This window comes from Xenopus laevis, chromosome 8L, assembly GCF_017654675.1.
Source record: "Xenopus laevis strain J_2021 chromosome 8L, Xenopus_laevis_v10.1, whole genome shotgun sequence".
In the NCBI taxonomy this organism is placed as follows: Eukaryota; Metazoa; Chordata; class Amphibia; order Anura; family Pipidae; genus Xenopus; species Xenopus laevis.
In genome coordinates this window covers 97,696,151-97,716,099 of record NC_054385.1, presented here as the reverse complement: position 1 = coordinate 97,716,099, position 19,949 = coordinate 97,696,151, and the positions used below count along the sequence as shown (strand labels likewise).

The 19,949-nt window shown below is 38.1% G+C and overlaps 1 protein-coding gene across 2 annotated transcripts in view; it reads right to left on the bottom strand.

The window, feature by feature from the left end:
* The window catches only part of ttbk2.L (tau tubulin kinase 2 L homeolog), a 59,450-nt gene that overhangs the window by 14,373 nt on the left and 25,128 nt on the right, over positions 1-19,949 (bottom strand). For both annotated transcript variants that reach the window (XM_018231059.2, XM_018231060.2), the window contains exons 3-11: positions 17,592-17,739; positions 15,802-15,875; positions 12,005-12,145; positions 9,969-10,073; positions 4,570-4,635; positions 4,371-4,463; positions 3,623-3,748; positions 1,986-2,143; positions 1,393-1,609 (exon numbers count right to left, since the gene is read on the bottom strand). In XM_018231059.2, the coding sequence (XP_018086548.1) occupies positions 1,393-1,609; positions 1,986-2,143; positions 3,623-3,748; positions 4,371-4,463; positions 4,570-4,635; positions 9,969-10,073; positions 12,005-12,145; positions 15,802-15,875; positions 17,592-17,739 (1,128 nt within the window). The remainder of the gene's footprint in view (positions 1-1,392; positions 1,610-1,985; positions 2,144-3,622; positions 3,749-4,370; positions 4,464-4,569; positions 4,636-9,968; positions 10,074-12,004; positions 12,146-15,801; positions 15,876-17,591; positions 17,740-19,949) is intronic.

Here is a 19,949-nt window from a genome sequence, read left to right as displayed (position 1 = left end):
ACCCTCATTACTAGTTTAAGAAATCTTCAGTTCTGTCTACACCAAATAAAGTTTGTACAAGAAGGAATTTTTCAAATATCTCCAAATCCGGCAAACAAGTACTCCAGTTCTACAAATAATTTTGAAAACCAACTTAAGAACCTCTATCACTGGAACTTGACAAAAGTAACCTATGCTGGAGGAACTATGGCTCTATAGATGACTTCCTACACTAGTTGAGTAACTAGATGTTACTGGGCCCCACAGCAAATTAATTTTAGGGCCCCCAACATATCCAGATATTGTCCTGTTTTACCAATATATGTTGAAATCACTCATTATTTTGGCCTTGTGGGGGCCCCCTATACCTCCTGGGAGGAGGTCACAGGCCTAAACATTACCTTCACTCCGCAATTAGTATTGTTAAACATGGAACAAGAATCTATTTTCATTAGACCATAGAAGTATTATCTTCCATATACTTTCATCCCCAGAAAGTGTCAAATATCGACTACCTTATAAAGCTTACTTCTAAAATTCAAGAACATGCCAAATATTAATATCCCTTTGCCCTTGCCAAAAATAGAATATATTAAAAGTGCTGGGATGACTAGACAAAATGGTCTAGGATAAAATAACTCATTTCTGTTACCTAAGCAAAATATCAGACATATTTCAACACTACAAGCCATGCACATAGGGCCTAGGATGCTTCTGTTCTTATACTTTGCATCATGTCTTCCTCCCTTTCTTGAAGAGTAAATCTCCAGATCCTCAAGATCTTTGTTAATTGCAAAAGGCCAATAAAAAAATTATAGCAAAAAAAAATATTCAGTTCAGCAGCAATTTTAAACATCAACTTTCTAATACACATATACATAATTTTCAATGTTTTTATTTATATTTAAATGTAATTGTTATTGAAAGCAGTATTTGTCACTTTATAATCTCTCCACTGCAAGTTCTGACACTTTTAACAATGCAGCATAAGCCATCTTATTAACATGCCTGTGCAGAAAAATACATCGCTATGTTCAGAACCAGCAGTGCAGAACGGGTCAAAAAATATGCTTTCAATTGAAATAGCATTTACAAAAAGCTTGAAGATAATTGAAAATATTTTATTAATGTAGATCAGAAAGTTGTTTAGAATGATATTTTCTTTCAATATACAAAAAAGTGGGGGTACTGTTCCCTTTAAAGTGATGATTAAATATTTGTCTTTTATTAAGTCATTGAAAGGCTATTTTTATTTATTACAATATGTGTATCTCTTTCTCGTTTCATTATAACAAGATAACTAAGCCATTTTTGCTAGTCCTAGTAGTAAAATGACTACTCTTCATAAAACACTATAATATGCACCTGCCAAACCCAAATTCCAAATGGTGACACATCAAAATATCTCTGTACCTTGCAAATACCCATTTTTATTCTGTTTCTATTGGCATCCATTTCTTCCCAGACATCTTTTTCCTGCAGCCGCTGATGATTTGGAGATCCAGGTAATTTCTCTGGGGAAACCATAACTGGAATTCCATTTTCTCCATCACTAAACTGCTCGTCTGGAAAGACCTCGTCTGTGTTTTCACGCAGCAAATCTCCAGGAATAGGGGTAGCATTTGCAATTCTGAAAGAAACCATTTTATATGACTTTAGATAGCTTTTGGCATTTATTCCTTTGGTTAACTGGTTTACAAACTGAGCACAGCTACTCCAGCTGAACACTGGAAAACTTCAGTAGCTCTTAAGCCATTATTAAAAAAAAAAGCATCTGCTTGTATGTGGGCTAAGCTTAGAACAATAATTACTGTAATTGATCCTGTATAAGACCATGTTGCATCATTCATAGTACATTCTACCTTGTTACTATTTTCATATCTTTTAAAATGCTTGATTAAGTCAATAAATGGGTTAAATTTATATATAATAGTAACAGAAATGGTACACTGAAATACAATATATTTATTGGGTTAGAACAGTCTTTTTTAGTGCTGGCTCCGTACCCAATGGCTGCAGGAGTCAAGCGGGTGTGAAGCTGAGGGGTAGTTGATGTTGTCGTGGTAATCAGAGAGCCATCCATGCCACTCTTTTCCCAGTCAAATGGATCACTTTCCAGTACCCCAAATGTCTTCATGCTGTTGTCGAAAACCGATATAAGTAGCTGTATGTTGGAAAACAAAAGTTTAAAAGATGGCGTTAAAAGAAACAAAACATTACTTGAAGGAGGATAGCAACGTTGTGAGATACAGGGAATGGAAAAAAGGAGGTTCTGAAGTCTATGCATAATGCTAGAGGAGTGTATCCCCTGCAATCCACCAAGTATAGTATTTGTGGAATTGGAGGTACCAATTCCACAAAGAGATCATGGGGTCTTGTCTCACCAAGGTCAGTTTGGGCCAAAGAGTAGGAAGTGACTCCCTCTTGCCACCCTTAGTGGCAGGGCACACTTGAGGGAGGTAGGAGAGGAGAGTGTCGGGTAGGGAGTACAAGCACTGCTGTGCTTATACACAAATAGATCTATACTATTTACTCTGATCAGTTGTCTGTACTGTGATCATACACTAAGGGATATCATTCAACACTACTGGATTAATAGGCCACTATTGGTCCAGTGGTGCTGGGAAAAGCAAACATTCAACTTTTAATATATCCAAATAAATATTAGAGAACGTTAAAAAATAAAAGTGCCCCTGGTAACTTTTTGTAATGTGAAGTTTCTTACATATGTGCAAATGATGAAGAAGTCCTGAGAGTTACAGAAATAGTTGGGGAGCCATGTTGCCATTTCCATATACTTCTAAATCGGGTATGAATAAGCTACAAGTTTTACCCCATGACAGAACTCGTGCATTACCTTAGTGGTGCCTACTAAAACTGAAAAATGTGTCTGATTATCATAATAAACTACCAATTAAAGAATATTTTGCATATGTTCCCTTGAGTCACTATCTTGTGATGGTCTGTATGCTCTATATGCAAAAAAAAGGCAAAACAGAAAGGAAATGCACTACAGCACTTCATTCCTGAAATTTGTTTTCTGACACAGAATTAACACCCGGTGGAGGAGAGAGAGAAACATTCAGGATAGCCAATGAACTGCTGCTATGGTCTTGAAATGGATTACTTAAAAGAATAAAAATCATTTGGAAACTTGTTTTCACTGACAATGGCTGTTTAAGTTTGGACAATTCTCCACAGGAGCACATCCCCCGGCGACAAATCTCCCCTTCTTTAGGGCGATTAATATTTCAGAACTGCCTTCCCCTGCTTCGTGCTGGCTGGAATGAAAATCTCTGGCGGGATGGCAATTAGATTGCTTTGTTTTCTGAAGTCGCCCGACGTTTCCTCGTGAGGCAACTTCAGGCAACTTCCGAAAACGAAGCGATACGAGTGCCATCCCACCGGGGATTTTCATTTTAGCCGGCGGGAAGGCAGTTCGGGGAGATTTGTCGCCCCAAAGAAAAGGAGATTTGTCGCCAGGCGACTAATCTCCCAGAATCTCATGACAAAAGTCAGGGGCCACAAAACCATGTGTAACATAACATTTTAGGTTTTTCAGGGTCCCATCAATGACAAGGTTCATCAAAGCGCCCAATAGCTAGCCCAAATTTCAAGAAATATGGGGGGGAAAAAAAATCACCTGATAATCTGGTTTGGTAGGATAGTCTAACCCAATGATATGTTCAAGAAAGACTGAAAACTCTGGGGGAAGATGTTTCAGCATTAGGCGATGCTCATACCGCTCTTTAATTGAACCAACTTGTTCCTATGAAATAGAAGAGAGAGTTATAAAAGCCACCATGAAAATAAAATACAGGTAACCTTAAACAAAAGGCTATACAATATAAAGAGATAAGACATTGGGGGCCATGATATACCAGATCAACATAAAGGGGTTGTACAGGTATGGACCTGTTATCCAGAATGGTTCAGACCTGGTGGTTTTCAGATAATGGATCGTTCCATAATTGGATCTCTATACTTTGTCTACTAAAAAATAATTTTGTTTTACCTTCAAAAAGGATCCTAGTGGGGATCAAGTATAATGTTCTGTTTTATTATTACAGATGAAAAGGAAATAATTTTTAAAAATCAGAATTATTTGATTAATATGGACTCTATGGGAGATGGCCTAGTAGGTGACACTTTTTTAGGGGTCATAGCAGCAGTTACATTTTTATAACAAAACAATTCTAATGTGCCTTTTTTTAGATTTGTATAGAGTATACCCCTTGTTATTAGAAGACATAACATATCCCAGCTTGTACATTACATAGATATTAAAAGTGACAGCCGGCATAAGAATAGTGTAATAAAAACAATTCACTTTAAAATGAACAAGAAAGCATGAAAGTAAATAAATATACCTGAAAGCAGTTTTTACATACCTTGTCCTTTATTTTCCTCCAGGGGAGCTGGCCTACCACAAATTCTACCAGCATATAAAAAAGAGACCACAGATCATCATGTCGACCCATCTCCTGTTCAACAAATATACAAGAACATTAGATCTGTTGCAATTTTTTTCTCTCGGATATCATTTGTTCACTGTAAATTTTTGATGTGCAGGCCCATCATATCACTCACCCGGTTCCGGTGTGCATTTACGGACGCATATCTAACTGTCCCACGAAATCCAGCAACAGCCCGTGGCTAAAACAGCAAAAACACTCTCTGACATTCATAAACATGAACATGTATCCTAGAATTTTAACATTTTACATAAAAAGGTTAAATTTAAGATTGCCCCAATAAGGAGCCAGTAAGATATAGAATGCCATGTCTCCTCAGGTTTAGATCTATAAGATATTGATGAGTCTACATCAACAGAAGCAAACTAGTACAACTTGACTGCACGCTTTTTAGCAATTTATCAGTTTATGATATCATCTTTACTATATGGTCAACCTGCTTGTTCAACATCTCAGTAGCACAGATTTTAATACTAAGTTTGTCCGTCCTCCTTTTGCTGCTATAATACCTTCTACTCTTCTGACTAGGTTTTCGTTTGCTCAGCTCATTTAAAATAAATTCATGTTTAAACTCACTTTATGAAAAAACCATGCACATTACAGACCAGGAGAGTATACGGTCATCCACAACTGAGCTGATGATAACTTACATTGCCAAAATTATATTAGTCAATGTATCTCATGCACCAGCAAGTAAAGTAATCTTCATCACTGGCAGATGAATACAACACTTCCTAACATTCAAGCATAAAAACTCTGGACATTTTCAGCCATGCCAATATCCATCCAGATAACACCATCATCTATTCTCCTCCTTCACCCTATATCTGCCCATTTTCTAAAAGACTAAAGCCATAATAGTAGATAACCAAAATACATTTGGCATGACTACAAGCAAGTTATTTTATTGCAATTATCTGATACATTTCTGTTGGCTGCTTTTAGCAAACTGGTATTGTATGTGTGAGTAAGGGCAGAGACACACGCTCAGATTCAAGGAGATTAGTCGGCCAGCGACAAATCTCCTCTTCTTCGGGGCGACTAATCTCCCCAAACTGCCTCCTGCCAGCTAGAACGTAAATCACCGGAGGGATGGCAATCGACTTCAGAAAATGAAGGCCTCCGAGTGCCACCCCGCTAGTGTTTTACATTTACATTCTAGTAGGTGGGAGGCAGTTTGGGGAGATTATTCACTCCGAAGAAGAGTCGATTATCGCCGGGCGCCTAAATCTCCCTGAATCTTTGCGTGTGCCCTTACCCCAAATGAGGGAACGTGTGTTTTATAAGATAAAACCATTTCTCCTTTTTGATCTGATCCACCCTACAGGTATAGGATCCGTTATCCGGAAACCCATTATCCAGAAGGCTCCAAATTACGGAAAGGCCATCTCCCATAGACTCCATTTTATCCAAATAATCCAAATTTAAAATAAAAAAAAATAAAATAAAAGATTTCCTTTTTCTCTGTAATAATAAAACAGTAGCTTGTACTTAATCCAAGCTAAAATATAATTAATCCTTATTGGAAGCAAAACCAGCCTATTGGGTTTATTTAATGTTTACAAGAATTTCTAGTAGACTTAATTTATAAAGATCCAAATTACGGAAAGATCCGTTATCCGGAAAGCCCCAGGTTGCCGAGCATTCTGGACAACAGGTCCCATACCTGTACTGTGTCACATCACCTTACTATTACTTATATAACTTGCTGTTGGTCAATAACCGCCCTGCTCAAGTTAGATTCCCATTTATTATAGCAGGAAGCATGTTGCAACTATATGGCTTGTTTTGTTGCCAAGACATTGTCACAAAAAAATCATGGAGGCAAATTAAGACAATTTTTTTTTTTGACAGTTATTTGGAGGCCAGCATTCTCCTGCAGGTTTATTTGCTGGAAGCTGGGAATGTATTTACATATGCAGTTATGTATGTAGAATGTATATTTTTATACTGTACAGGGTCTGTTCCATGGAAAATATTACATTGATTTATGAGAGAATTTATATAGATATAAACAACTATTTCTATGTAAACTTAACATAATATCTGAATGAAAAGCATTAAACAGGAAATTGATATAGACAAGCTGTTTGTTGACAGTGTCTTGAGATCTACTGATCACCAGCTAGAGGTTTACTGGTAGATCCTGATCTACCTTTTGGGCAGCCCTGTACTAGAAAAACCCAATAGCCAGTTTGCTTCCAATAAGGATTCATTATATATTACTTTGGATCAAGTACAAGGTACTGTTTTATTATTACAGAGAAAGTTTGGATTATTTGGATAAAATGGAGTCTATGGGAGACGGACATTCCATAATTTGGAGCTTTCTGGATAATGGGTTTCGGGATAAAAAATCCCATACCTTTACTGCTTGGGCATGCGGCGCCCAAGTTCTTAGCAGCAGAGTACATACATGCAGCTAAAATATTAAAGCATTAGACTGATATAATACCCTTGCTTCCCACTGAGTCCATTATAAAAAAGAAATTAAACTAGAAACCTAATTTCATTTATTTTAAACTTCATTTAACAAATCTGTGTTTGCAATAAAAGCCTGTATGCCCTCCTTTGAGTTCAGAGTATCTTCACATCTCATCTTGAGGGAAAATAACTTGGCTACTAAAGCCGGGTGTGTAAATGCAAATTCAGTTATAACTCTGGAAGCTTCGGATGCAAATCTGCTTAGTAACAAATCAAATTTTCAGTTGTCATTGGAACAAAGGTAATTTGATTCTGTGGTTTGTGCTGCCTCGGGACAGACAAAGGCTGCAAACCTAAAATACTACCCTAAGAACAACAGGAGAAGTTAGTGAGTTTTGAGAATTCTTTTGTGTCAATCAACACCTGCTCTCTTAGGGGCAGATTAATCAAGGGTTGCATTTCGAAGTGTAAAATACTTTGAAATTCGACCATCTAATTAAAATACTTCGAATATCGAAGTCAAAGTATTTTTCACCGAATTTGGCCATCGAACGATCGAAGTAAATAGTTTGAAACGAACGATTCGAACGATTTTACTACAATGTGTAAATACTTAGAAAATGGTTGTAGAAGGTCCCCATAGGCTAACATAGCACTTCAGCAGGTTTGATTCAAAGTTTTTTTAAAAAGACAGTAATTCGATTATCAAATGGTCGAATATTCAAACTATTTTTACTTCGAATCGAATTCGAAGTAAATTCGAAGACGTAGTATCCTATTCGATGGTCGAAGTATCCAAAAAAATAAAAATTTTGAATTTTTTTACTTCGAAAATTCCCTCGAATTCACTTCGGCCCTTGATAAATCTGCCCCTTAGTGTTGTTGCTACAAAACACTTTGCATTAAAATTAAAACAAAAATAATAATGATAATAATAAAGGGGCATTCATTTTTTATTTATTTATTTTAAATATTTGCTTTCTTCTTGAGTCTTTTCCAGCTTAAAAATGGAGGTCACTGACACTGGCAATGGAAAACTATTGCTCTGATGAACTAAAATGTTATGGTTATTGTTACTTGTTTTTATATTGAGGCCCTTTCCCTTTTATCTTCCAGTCTCTCATTCAAACGACTGCCTGCCAGTTAAAGGGGACCTGTCACCCTAAGAAATAATTTCAAATTCTTTTCTATCATGTTAGTTGAGCAAAATAAACTTTACTTACACTGTATTTATTATTTAAATTTTGTTTCATTCTGTCTTGGAATTATACAACCACAGAAAGCAGGCAGCAGCCATTTTATGGACACGGTTATTAAGGGAAATTGTGTATCACCCCAAAATCTTGTATATGCACCAGAATGGGGGACCTAATGTCCATGTGCAGTGCCCTACACAATTATAGAGCCTGAGGAGGGAAGGGGGAATGTGGGGAGAGCAGTGACATGTAGGAAGTGCTGAATGGAAAGTGAAAGTAATTGACTGCCCCTCCTCTATGCCACGGGCATAGAGGCGGGGCAGGTAATATTTGATTGACAGTTTAGATATTTAAACACCTTTATAACAGGTATGGATGTTTTAATGAAATTTTTTTTGGGGTTTCATATTTAATTTGCAAAGGACTTTCATTATGCAGCTTTTTATGTGTAGGCGACAGGTCCACTTTAACTGGACCCTACCAACCAGATGCTGAAATTGCAAACTGAAGAACTAAAAGCTCTCTCAAATCAATGGATAATAAGCAATTACATGTGGAGAATATACTGGAAATGCAAGGCGTGTCTAGAAATGTATAATTTAGCTTTATAGAAAGAAGCACCTCTTATAACCCAGAACACTCCGTGCCTTCTACCATCCTACCTTGTTCCTATTTCACACCATCACATTATCTATACAAGAAGACCAAAGCCTCCCTGCACCATTTGTTTCTAAAAATAAACAGAGCATACGCAGCAGCATGGATTCAATACCAAAACTCAAGTTTCGAGGTTTAGACAAAATCGTCAGAGACAGTATTATGCATGAGTTAGTATGTAAAAACTCCCCAGATCATTGCACAGTGCTGTGTAAACTGCTAAAATGTTCAAAATGTAAATGAGAACCTAATAAGCAAATATACAGGCAGGCAAAGCAGCCATCAGCAATGCTGAGAAATCTCTCATTACTAACAGCTTGTCAGCACATGTGACAGTATATAATGGATGCAGCCTGACATAGCATTCTGTTGTTAGTTTATAGGATCAATACACAAATCTAGTGTATTAACTGGATTTGTAAACAAACAAAGCCAGCTCTTGGGCATTTAATACACACAATAATACCCATTTTGGAGCTTGCACTCTTTACTCTTTCTGAAAAGATACCTCTCATACTCTCATATTATGTATAAATTCTTTGGCATTGTACTCCAAAAAATAGATGTACCAATTGATTATACATATGAACCATCGTAAATTTGCAAGTGATGAATTGGCTACTGTTTCTAAGCAGATTCAGTTTGAAGGTTTTAAATACCCATTTGCCTTGTCTGTTCAGAACACTTGTTTGTTTGTACAGGTGTTGGACCCGTTATCCAGAATGCTGGGGACCAGGGGGTTTTCGGGTCTTTCTGTAATTTGGAACACTATACTTTTAAGTCTACTAAAAAAGATGTAAGCATCAAATAAACTCAATAGGATTATTTTGTCTCTAATAAGGGTTCATTATATATCAGTTGGGATCATGTACAATATACAGTTTTTTTTTTTTATTACTAAGAAACAGGAAATAATTTTACAAACTTTGAATTATTTGTTTAGCATAGACTCTAAGGGAGATCTATCTATCTATCTATCTATCTATACACAGACCTGCTCTTCTGCTCCATCAGAGCTGAAAGATGTCATAACACATATTTGCCAAATAACTTTTGTGATGCGTAATTAAGCTTATTGTAGTCATAAGCAAATAAGAACCAAATACTTAAAGTTAGACAGACAAACCCACCACACACTCCCCCATTACCATTAGGATTTTATAGAATTCTTGATTTTTAGGTCATGGAAAAAAAAGCACCATAGCTTTAACGTTAACCTGTAACATCTGTGACTTACCGGACGGACATCCCCACAGGAGTTGGTGAATTGTCGCGCGAGCCCAAAGTCCAGCATGTAACACTTCCTGCAGGTGCTTGGAAAACGTCCCATTGCAAAGTTGGACTACAGTGTGAGAAGAAGGTAGATATACAGAAGATAGATATCTTCTATTAAGAAACAAATGATATTTGTATAATTTTGAAAATATATATTTCAGCAGATTTCCATTTGTAAAATAGATAAGACATGATAGATGACATAACCAATATAAAGTGATATTTGAATTTCCATCAAATACTTTTCATTGCCCTTGTGTTTGTTAAAACTATTAAACTATAGATTTGAATGGCTGCCCCCATGGCTACACAGCAGCTTCTTTATATAAACAATAGTAATGTTTCTGAAGCAAACACACCAGTTTTACCAGTGATAGGTAACAGTACATTATATTGTGATTCCTTTAAAATACCTTAATTTTTGGTGTTACTGTTCCTTTAGTTATTCAAGCTCTGGGGAAATTGTTACAACAAATGAATCTATAAATGTAAAAACAGTTACAAAATCATAGCCTGTACCGCGGGCAAATTTCCCTTACTCTTTACTTACCCCTCGATGCAGATTCTGTCCAGCGGAGTTCACGGGTGCCATCTTCAGGCGCTTTGGTAATCTTTGGAATGAGACCAGCGCTTTGGCAATTCACATGAGTTTCGCGTATGTGCAGTTGTTGCGAAAAAGAAAATTGCTCCAACTGCGCATGTGCCACTATGCCAGTCTCATTTCGAAGATTACCGAAGAAAAGAAGTTGGCCGCCGCGAACTCCGCTGGACATAATCTGCATGGAGGGGTAAGTAGAGAGATACGGGCATTTGCCCGGGAGAGCAGCTAGACTGGGGGGGGGTCTATGTAGGGTAGGGGGTTAGGGTTTTGTTATTATTAAGGGTTTGTGCACCTTTTTTTCTTTACATCATACGTCTGTTAATTGGCTCATGTAACCTAACTAGTATAGTTTGTTTGGTATGTTTGTGTGCACAGTGAATCGTATGATCCCAGGGGGCTACCCTTATTTTTAAAATGGCAATTTTCTATTTATGATTACCAAATGGCACATCCTACTAGAAAAGTATATCATTATGAAAATGATTTATTTACATGAAGCAGGGTTTTACATATGAGCTGTTTTATGCAATATATTTTTATAGAGACCTACATTGTGTGAGGGGTATAGTTTTCCTTTAAGTGAGAACGCTTTACAACCTGTGCACTGCTTTCACTATATCATTGGCCTCTGATTAAATAACAGGGTGTTCATTAGTACGGATTTATAATTTATTTGTGGGTCTATATTTTTACAACATATTTATAAACAATTGAAGCATATCATTTACATTTTTTTAACAAAAAGCATTCCAACAGATACCTCATTAAAAACACTTAAAATATCCTAGCCCAGCAGTCACGTCTACCACTACTCCGATACTCAGTATAATTTGAGAACAAAGGGTTGACATACTCTGAAAATATCATTGTTACTATGTATATCTGTCAAATACAATCTGTAAAGTAACAGAATATCCAATGACGTAACTCTAAATATGCTATAAATGTGTCAACCCTAATATTATAATAGTAGTTGCAGGGTATACAATTTCCCTACAAGGGACTTTACCAGGTACATATAATAAATCATGCATATAGTAACCAATTCCATGGAGCAAAAATTAGTATACAAGTAGTTCCTATTACAACTGTTGCTATAGTCAAGATTGATACAGTATCTAGATCATGCAAGTAATGTTAAATCATAACTGTGCAAAGCAATGCTATAATGCAATAATTTGTAACATTTTCAGATAGCACTTATGATTATTATGGGAATACCAATGGGAATGGCACATGATCTTAACCAAATAATAAATAATTAAATATGGTATGGTTTCCCTAATATGTTAGAAAATTATAATGAATTTTATTTTCTGTGTCTCTTTTTTTTTTTTTTTCTTTTTTACTTGAAACTGTTTTGGTATGTGGGCTTCATCTGTATGTAACTTACTCACCGGTTTTATATCTCGGTGTAAGAAGCCAACAGAATGGATGCTTTCTATGGATTCCAAGATCTGACGGCCAAGGCGAAGCATAGTGCTAATTGAGAAAGTACCTCTTGATTGGCTGCGACGTAGGTCTGCCAAATTGCGACCCTGAAACAGAGGAAAAAAGTCACTAATACCCAATCGTCTCATTTTCCATTTGCAGTTCAAAAGAAAACAAAAATATAATCATAATAGAATATAACTAAATATAAAAAGAAATGCACATTTTAAAGTCAAGCAATTCATATGCCCAGCGTGGCTTTAATCTATAACAGTTATTGACTTTATTTAAGTATGCATATGTTTTATGGCACCGTCTGATGTTCATTCACTGAAAGATCGGCTTGTCAAATATCAATGTCAAACAAGTGGAACTTGATTTTGCCATATTATTATTATTATTATTTTTATTATTAACATGTATTTATATAGCGCCAACATATTGCGTAGCACTGTAAAGTAAATGTGATTATACAACTACATCACATGAATTACATACATAGAATATATGGAGTAACAAACATCACAATCAATACAGGTACAAAAAGGTGAGGAAGGCCCTATGCATAGGCATGCAGTCTAAAGGGAAGGGAGTAATACACAAGGTGTGGGAGTGGGCAAGATCGAATTAAGTGGGTGAGAAATGTGGTATTGCGTTTGGTAGTTAAGCAGAGTGAGGGTAGGCTTCTCGAAAGAAGTGCGTTTTCAGAGATTTCTTGAAAGTAGAAAGGTTGGGAGAAAGTCGGACAGACCGTGGGAGAGCGTTCCAGAGGAGGGGTGCAGCCCTTGCAAAGTCTTGAATGCGAGCGTGTGAGGAGGTAATGAGAGAAGAGTTGAGTAGCAGGTCAGTAGAGGAGCGTAGTAAGCGAGTGGGTGAGTATATAGAGATGAGTTTAGAGATGTAGGGTGGGGCAGAGTTATGAAGTGCTTTGAAAGTCAGTGTCATTAATTTGAATTTGATTCTGAAAGGTAACGGAAGCCAGTGCAGGGATTGACAGAATGGCGAGGCAGAGGAGGAGCGGTTGCTGAGGTGTATGAGCCTCGCAGCAGTGTTCATTATGGACTGGAGAGGTGACAGTCTCTGGAGGGGGAGGCCAATTAAAAGAGAGTTACAGTAGTCTAGACGCGATATGATGAGAGAGTGAATAAGAATTTTGGCAGCGTCTTGGGTGATAAATGATCGTATTTTGGATATGTTCCTTAGGTGGAAGTGACAAGATTTAATAAGTGACTGGATATGAGGAGTGAATGACAGGGCAGAATCTAGGATAACCCCAAGGCACCGGGCCTGGGGAGAGGGGGTGATAGTGGAATTGTTAACTATGATGGATACTTCGGGGATGCTACTGTTGTTAGTTGGAGGAAAGAGAACCATTTCAGTTTTAGAGAGGTTTAATTTAAGGTAGCGTTGTGACATCCAGGTAGAGATAGCGGACAGGCAGGAGGAGACGCGAGTTAGGAGTTCTGGGTTGAGATCAGGAGATGAGAGATAGATCTGAGTATCGTCAGCATAGAGGTGGTAGTGGAAACCATAAGAATTTATTAGTTTGCCAAGGGAGGAAGTATAGAGGGAGAATAGTAATGGTCCCAGGACAGAGCCTTGGGGAACTCCAACAGAAAGAGGTAGGGGAGAAGATGCTACTCCATTGTAGGAGACACTGAAGGAACGATTGGTGATGTAAGAAGAGAACCAAGACAGGGCTGTGTCACGAAGGCCAAGTGACTGGAGGGACTGGAGGAGGAGAGGGTGATCTACAGTGTCAAATGCGGCTGAGAGGTCAAGCAGTATTAGTAGTGAGAAGTGATTGTTGGCTTTAGCGGTTAAAAGGTCATTAGTCAGTCGAGTCAGGGCAGTTTCCGTGGAGTGTTGTGGCTTAAAACCAGATTGTAGGGGGTCCAGCAGGTTATTGTCAGAGAGGAATGAGGTAAGTCGGTTGTAGACTAGGCGCTCAAGTAGTTTAGAGATGAAAGGTAGCAGAGAGATAGGTCGGAGGTTGTCAAGATTGGAGGGATCAAGAGAGGGTTTTTCAGGATGGGGGTGACAAGAGCATGTTTTAGTTGAGAAGGAAACAGTCCAGTTGAGAGGGAAAGATTAAATAGGTGAGTTAAGGCTTTGATTAGACACGGATTGGTATTGCGGAGAAGTTTTGAGGGAATTGGATCAAGCGGGCAGGTGGTAAGGTGAGAAGAGGCCAGAAGCTTTGAGACTTCCTCATCAGTGACAGGGGTGAAGGAGCACAGGAGGGACTGGGGAGTGTGGAGGGAGGGTGGTGGAAGTCTAGGGGGGTTGAGTAGTGTAATGTCCCTTCTGATAGTGTCAATTTTGTTTTTGAAGTGCTCAGCAATATCTTGAGCAGAGACAGATGTGCATGGAGGGGGTGGAGAAGGGGAAAGGAGAGTGTTAAAGGTGGAGAAAAGTTGTGCTGGTTTTTAGAAAGGGAGTTAATGAGTGAAGTAAAGTATGTTTGTTTGGCTTGGAAGAGGCTGGTGTTAAAGGAGCGCAGGGCAGATTTGTAGCTCCAAAAGTCTGATTCTGAACGGGATTTGCGCCAGCGACGCTCAAGTGCACGTGAGTGTCTTTGGAGCGCTTTTGTATGAGCAGTATGCCAAGGTTGAAGTGGTTTGGGTCTAGAACGTTTAGTTTTTAAAGGAGCAAGCTCATTTAGGGCAGTGGTGAGAGTACTATAGTAGACAGAGGTAGCCACATTAGGACATGAGATGGCTGAGATATTAGAGTGAAGAGAGTCAAAGGAAGAAGAGAGATGTGACACGTCTATAGCTTGCAAGTCACGGTAGGTACGTGTTTGGGGAATAGCAGGGGGTGAGGAGGGAGTTAGTGAGAGTTGAAATGTGAGCATATTGTGATCAGAGAGGGGAAATGGTGAGTTAGTAAAATTGGTGGTTGAACAGAGTCTGGTAAATATGAGATCCAGAGCATTACCATTGGAGTGAGAGGGGGAGTCTGAGCACAAAGATAAGCCTAGGGAGGAGGTTAGTGAAAGAAGTTTAGAGACAGAAGAGTTGTTAATGTTGTTAACGGGTATATTAAAGTCACCTAATATGATGGAAGGTATGTTAGATGAAAGAAAGTAAGGAAGCCAGGCAGCAAAGTTGTCCAGAAATTGTGCAGTTGGTCCTGGTGGTCGATATATAACTGGATCATTTGTCCTCCAGAACAACACCCATCAAAATAGGACTGTTTTCAAAGCCCAATGATATTTTTGTGCCAACCTTGTCGATATGTGGATCCAGATAATCATTTTTTTCCCCGGAGCATAGCTTAAAAGGCTCCCAAAATAATCAAGAGGGAGGGGGCCAGCATATAATATCTGCCCATGTATGGACACAGCTTTATATCTAGTAAACTTTTGATCACTGCAATAGTTATGACTTTAGTGCCATTACCATACATATGCCATAAAAGTATTTGATACTTTTACGTTACTTGATCCTCATGTTCTTCTATGAGGGGGCTGCCATATTTGTGCAGCAGTGGTCCACTAACTGACAAGCTGAGAAGGGACAGTCAGGATGGCAAAAAGATCAGGTTTGCTTTTTGTAAGTAATCGTTACTTGAAGTTTCTAAATCAGTGTAAAAAACGGTCACCAATGCCTAGAGGTAATGCATATTAATAATTTGAAAGGTAGTTTTTTGGTGTAAGTATCACTTTGATATACTCCAGTCATATTCTCTGAACCTAACTACAAATATTTAACAGTGGCTTTAAAGCACACTACAACTGGAACTGTTTTAAGCCACTCACCTGCAGCTGCATGACTACATAGTTAAATCGGTCATTTCTCCCGCATCCAATAAATCGACATACATGGTCTTTCCCTGCAAAATTGAAAGAAAATATTTTATCCCTTTCTGTTGCAGTAAAACAAGAGTAAATTTGCAATACAGTAAAATACCACCCCATTCTAGAAGAACAAAGCATTTAAAAGACACAGGGCGTTAACTACAGAGGAAGCAGACCCTGCAGCTGCCCAGGAGGTATAGGGCCCCATGAGACCCTAATTCATATAAAAGTTCAATAAATAAGTAAAACAAGTCAACTTCAAGATATTTTGGGAAGTCCCGGTTCAAGCGGCCATGTTGGGGCACACACATGCTTATAATGAGCAAATACAGCAACTTGCTTTTTATACGCATGTGATTGATGTCAGAAGCTCATTATGTGCATGCGCTCTGCAAGACGAAGATGGTGCCAGTGTCCTAGCGCTAGCTGGGCCAGGGTTTTATTTTTTTCAATTACAGTTAACCCCCAACTGGCTCTATTAGCCGGCACCTTTGGTTGGAGAAAATATTTTTGGCCAACAGGTGCTCTTTGAATTAAAGAACACAACTGCATTTTCTGTGATCTATTATCACAGACCCAGTGCTCGACCAGTAAATCAGTCCCCTTACAAAAACCTTTTCCATTTTTCAAATGTTGTCTAAAATGTTCTAGGTGCTATGATAGGATATTTGCAAATTCTCCATTTTATAGAGTCTAGCTATTTTGGACAGATGCTAGCATTGATCTACGGTTTGTGGTTGCTGCTATGGGTCCCAAGTTACTGCACTCAGCTTGGGCAGACTACTTCAATGTCAAGTGCAAATGCATCTTAATTGAGATAACAACATTAAAACAAGATTAGGAAAATGATTCAATGCTCAGAGATGACAGATTATTAAAACTGGGCTGGGCCACACCACTTTCGCAACCCCCATTCCTCTATACATGCTCGCTCAGTGCGTCAATTAAAAGAAGAAGAAAGTGGTGGGGAGGGAGATTTGAACACTATAGAGGCCACTAATGTAAAGAGTGAGATTCTGATTTGCAATTTTTTTTTTATTCGTTTTTTAATTATTTAGCTTTTTTTGAGCTTTTCAGTTTGTATTTTCAGCAATCTGGTTGCTAGGGTCAAAGTTATCCTAGCAACCATGTACTGATTTGAATAAGAGATTTGAATAGGAAAGAGCCTGAACAGAAAGACGAGTAATAAAAAGTAGCAATAACAATAAATGTGTAGTTTTACAGAGCATTTGTTTTTTAGATGGGGCCAGTGACCCCTATTTGAAAGCTGGAAAGAGTCAGGAGAAAACGGAAAATAATTCAAAATCTATAAAAAAAAATAAATGAATAAATAATGAAGAGCAATTGAAAAGTTGTTTAGAATTGGCCTTTCTAGAACATACTAAAGGTTAACTCAGGGGCGGAACTACCGGGGGAGCAGGGGGTGTGCCAGGGCCCGCACCCCCTCAGAGCCCCCCGGCAGTCTGCGCGCCGCGCATATCCCGGCCAGTTCCGGGTTTACGGAGGGGGGCGGGGGGCCTGGCTGCGCGTCCTGCACCAGGGCCCGCCCCCCTCTAGTTCCGTTTCTGGGTTAACTTAAAGGTGAACCACCCCTTTAAGTACTCATATGTCAGTTTGTAATTATGGATTATCCAATGGCACATATCATTCTAAAATATTTTTTTTTTTTAATATCAGGCCCATGAAATACTAGTACCACAAAGAAAAAAAGAAAAAAGACTGCAAGTTACATTTTAAGGAATATTTTTTACCTTGAAGTTTCTTCAAAACAGCAACCTCCATTTTCAGAACCTGTTTTGGTTGCTGGGCTGACTCCACTTTTAAGGCTACATTCTCTCTTGTAAGTAAATCCAAGGCATCGTAGATCTCTCCAAAGCCACCACCGCCAATTTTGCGTAGCTGCAGAGAAAATAAAAATTCCTTATTTCACACACACACACACACACACACACACACACACACACAAAATATTTAAACTAAAAAAAGATCTGACAAGTAGCAGAGAAATGGAAGGTGCACAATTAGGAAAATAATAAACCAGTTGACACTAAAAATAACTTATTTTGCTCCTTACATGGATACCTATACATTTATCATAGCATTGCGCTTAACTTTGTGCCCCGATTTACAGTTAATTTCATGGCATTTAAGCTGCATGGCCTCCTTTTTAGTTCCAGATATTAATATCAAGACACTGGCAGGGTCCTTGACACTGGGGGACATATATCTTTCACTTTCATTGTACAACACTATACCATTTTGGAAATAAAAAGAGGGACAAAAAGATTTGGCGAGTGGAGTGTGGCGGTTTTTTGGCCACACCCCCAAATTACCATGTCCATTTTACAAAAATTGGCAGGTTTCTGTGGTTTTTATTTTTATTACAGTTTTGCTAATGAAGGTGAATTATAGTGATGTGCAGGTTTGGGTCGACTCCTGCACCAAATCTTCGGGTCGCCTATATTTATAGACTCAAGGCCGCCACACCCATTTTGTAAAGTCACTGCGGGGCGGGTCTATAAATAGGGGGGCAATATCGGGTCGGGTGCGGATTGGGAGGGGGCAGGTCGAGAATTTCATCCCCTTTAAACGGCAAGTCACAGTTTCCCAAGAGATCTGTATCTTAAATGGTTACAAATGTATCCAAGTATCTATTCTGGGCTCTCTGACAATTAAGTAACAAACTTTATATTTTTTTCTGGCTGTTCAGTGCAGGAGATCAAAGGGAAAGTTGGGACATTTCAGTAACAAACCCGGGCCTGTGAGTTGAGCTGTCAAAATCGTGACTGTCCTGTGAAAAATGGGACAGTTGGAAGGTATGCTATACTTATCAACTTTTACCCCAGCAGCTCGTCTGATTTTTACCTTTCAGGAGCCACATTAGGATGGTTGTATTTTAGCTTCACAAAAAATTACTAGCACACATATAGAACCGGTAAATATATTTAAAGCTGGAAAACAATGTGTGAATGTGGCAAATGCATTATGGTAACTTAAAGTATCCAGATTCTAGATTATATATATATATATATATATATATATATATATATATATATATATATATATATATATATATATATATATATATATATATATTTATATATTAATAAAGCAGCTGAAGGTTTAATGAGCAGGGGATAGGATTGCAGTTCCAAAAAAATCCATACGAACTCCTTCCCATAAAAACACACATGCAAATAATATGCACAGCACCAGGGGATTACCCGTCTCGTCAGGGACATGGTTTTGTTAGAAAGCAGAAATCTCTTTCTTATAAATTATGCACACCACTTATATCTTTACTTAGCTAATTCTCTTGTTGCTAAGAATGTCGCAATGATTGATTCAATCTGGCTTGAATTTCCCCAGAGGTTTTCCAAGCACCTGATCCTTGTCATGTTCTACACTCACAGACCATCAGTGCAATGTAACCCTGGATATTGGCAATGTACTGTATATATCAGTTTGGGATTCGCCCTTTTTCAGCAGGATTCGAAGCCAGCTGAATCCTTGTGTCTGATCGAACTGAATCCTAATTTTGAAAGTTTTTATTTTATTATTATTGCGGTTACTTTTTATTCCTAATCTCCGCTCATTCATATTCCAGTCTCTTATTCAAACCACAGCCTGGTTGCTATGGTAAACTAGACCCTAGTAACCAGATAGCTGCTGAAATTCCAAACTTGAGAGCAGCTGAACAAAAAACAAAATAACTGAAACACTATAAATAATAATGACTGCAAATTGTCTTAGAATATCATTGTCTACAGCATGCTAAAAATGAATTTAAAGGTGAACAACCCCTTCAATACAATTATTATTAGCTATGAATATTCCACAGCACTGTACAATAAACAGATGTATAAAATGAACATATAGATTACATATAAAAATACAACCCAGCCCCTGAATAACTAGAACAGGAACGATCAATTCTTATTTCCTTCCACAGGCAAATGTAATGTCTAAAAATACATGACGACAATATGCAATCAAAGTGCAATCTTACACAGACTGCAACTCAGATTAACAGACAGGAGGTTACAACAGATTTTAGGATAATGAGCCAAAATAAAGTGTGTTCTTGCCTAAAACAATTTGGATGATTT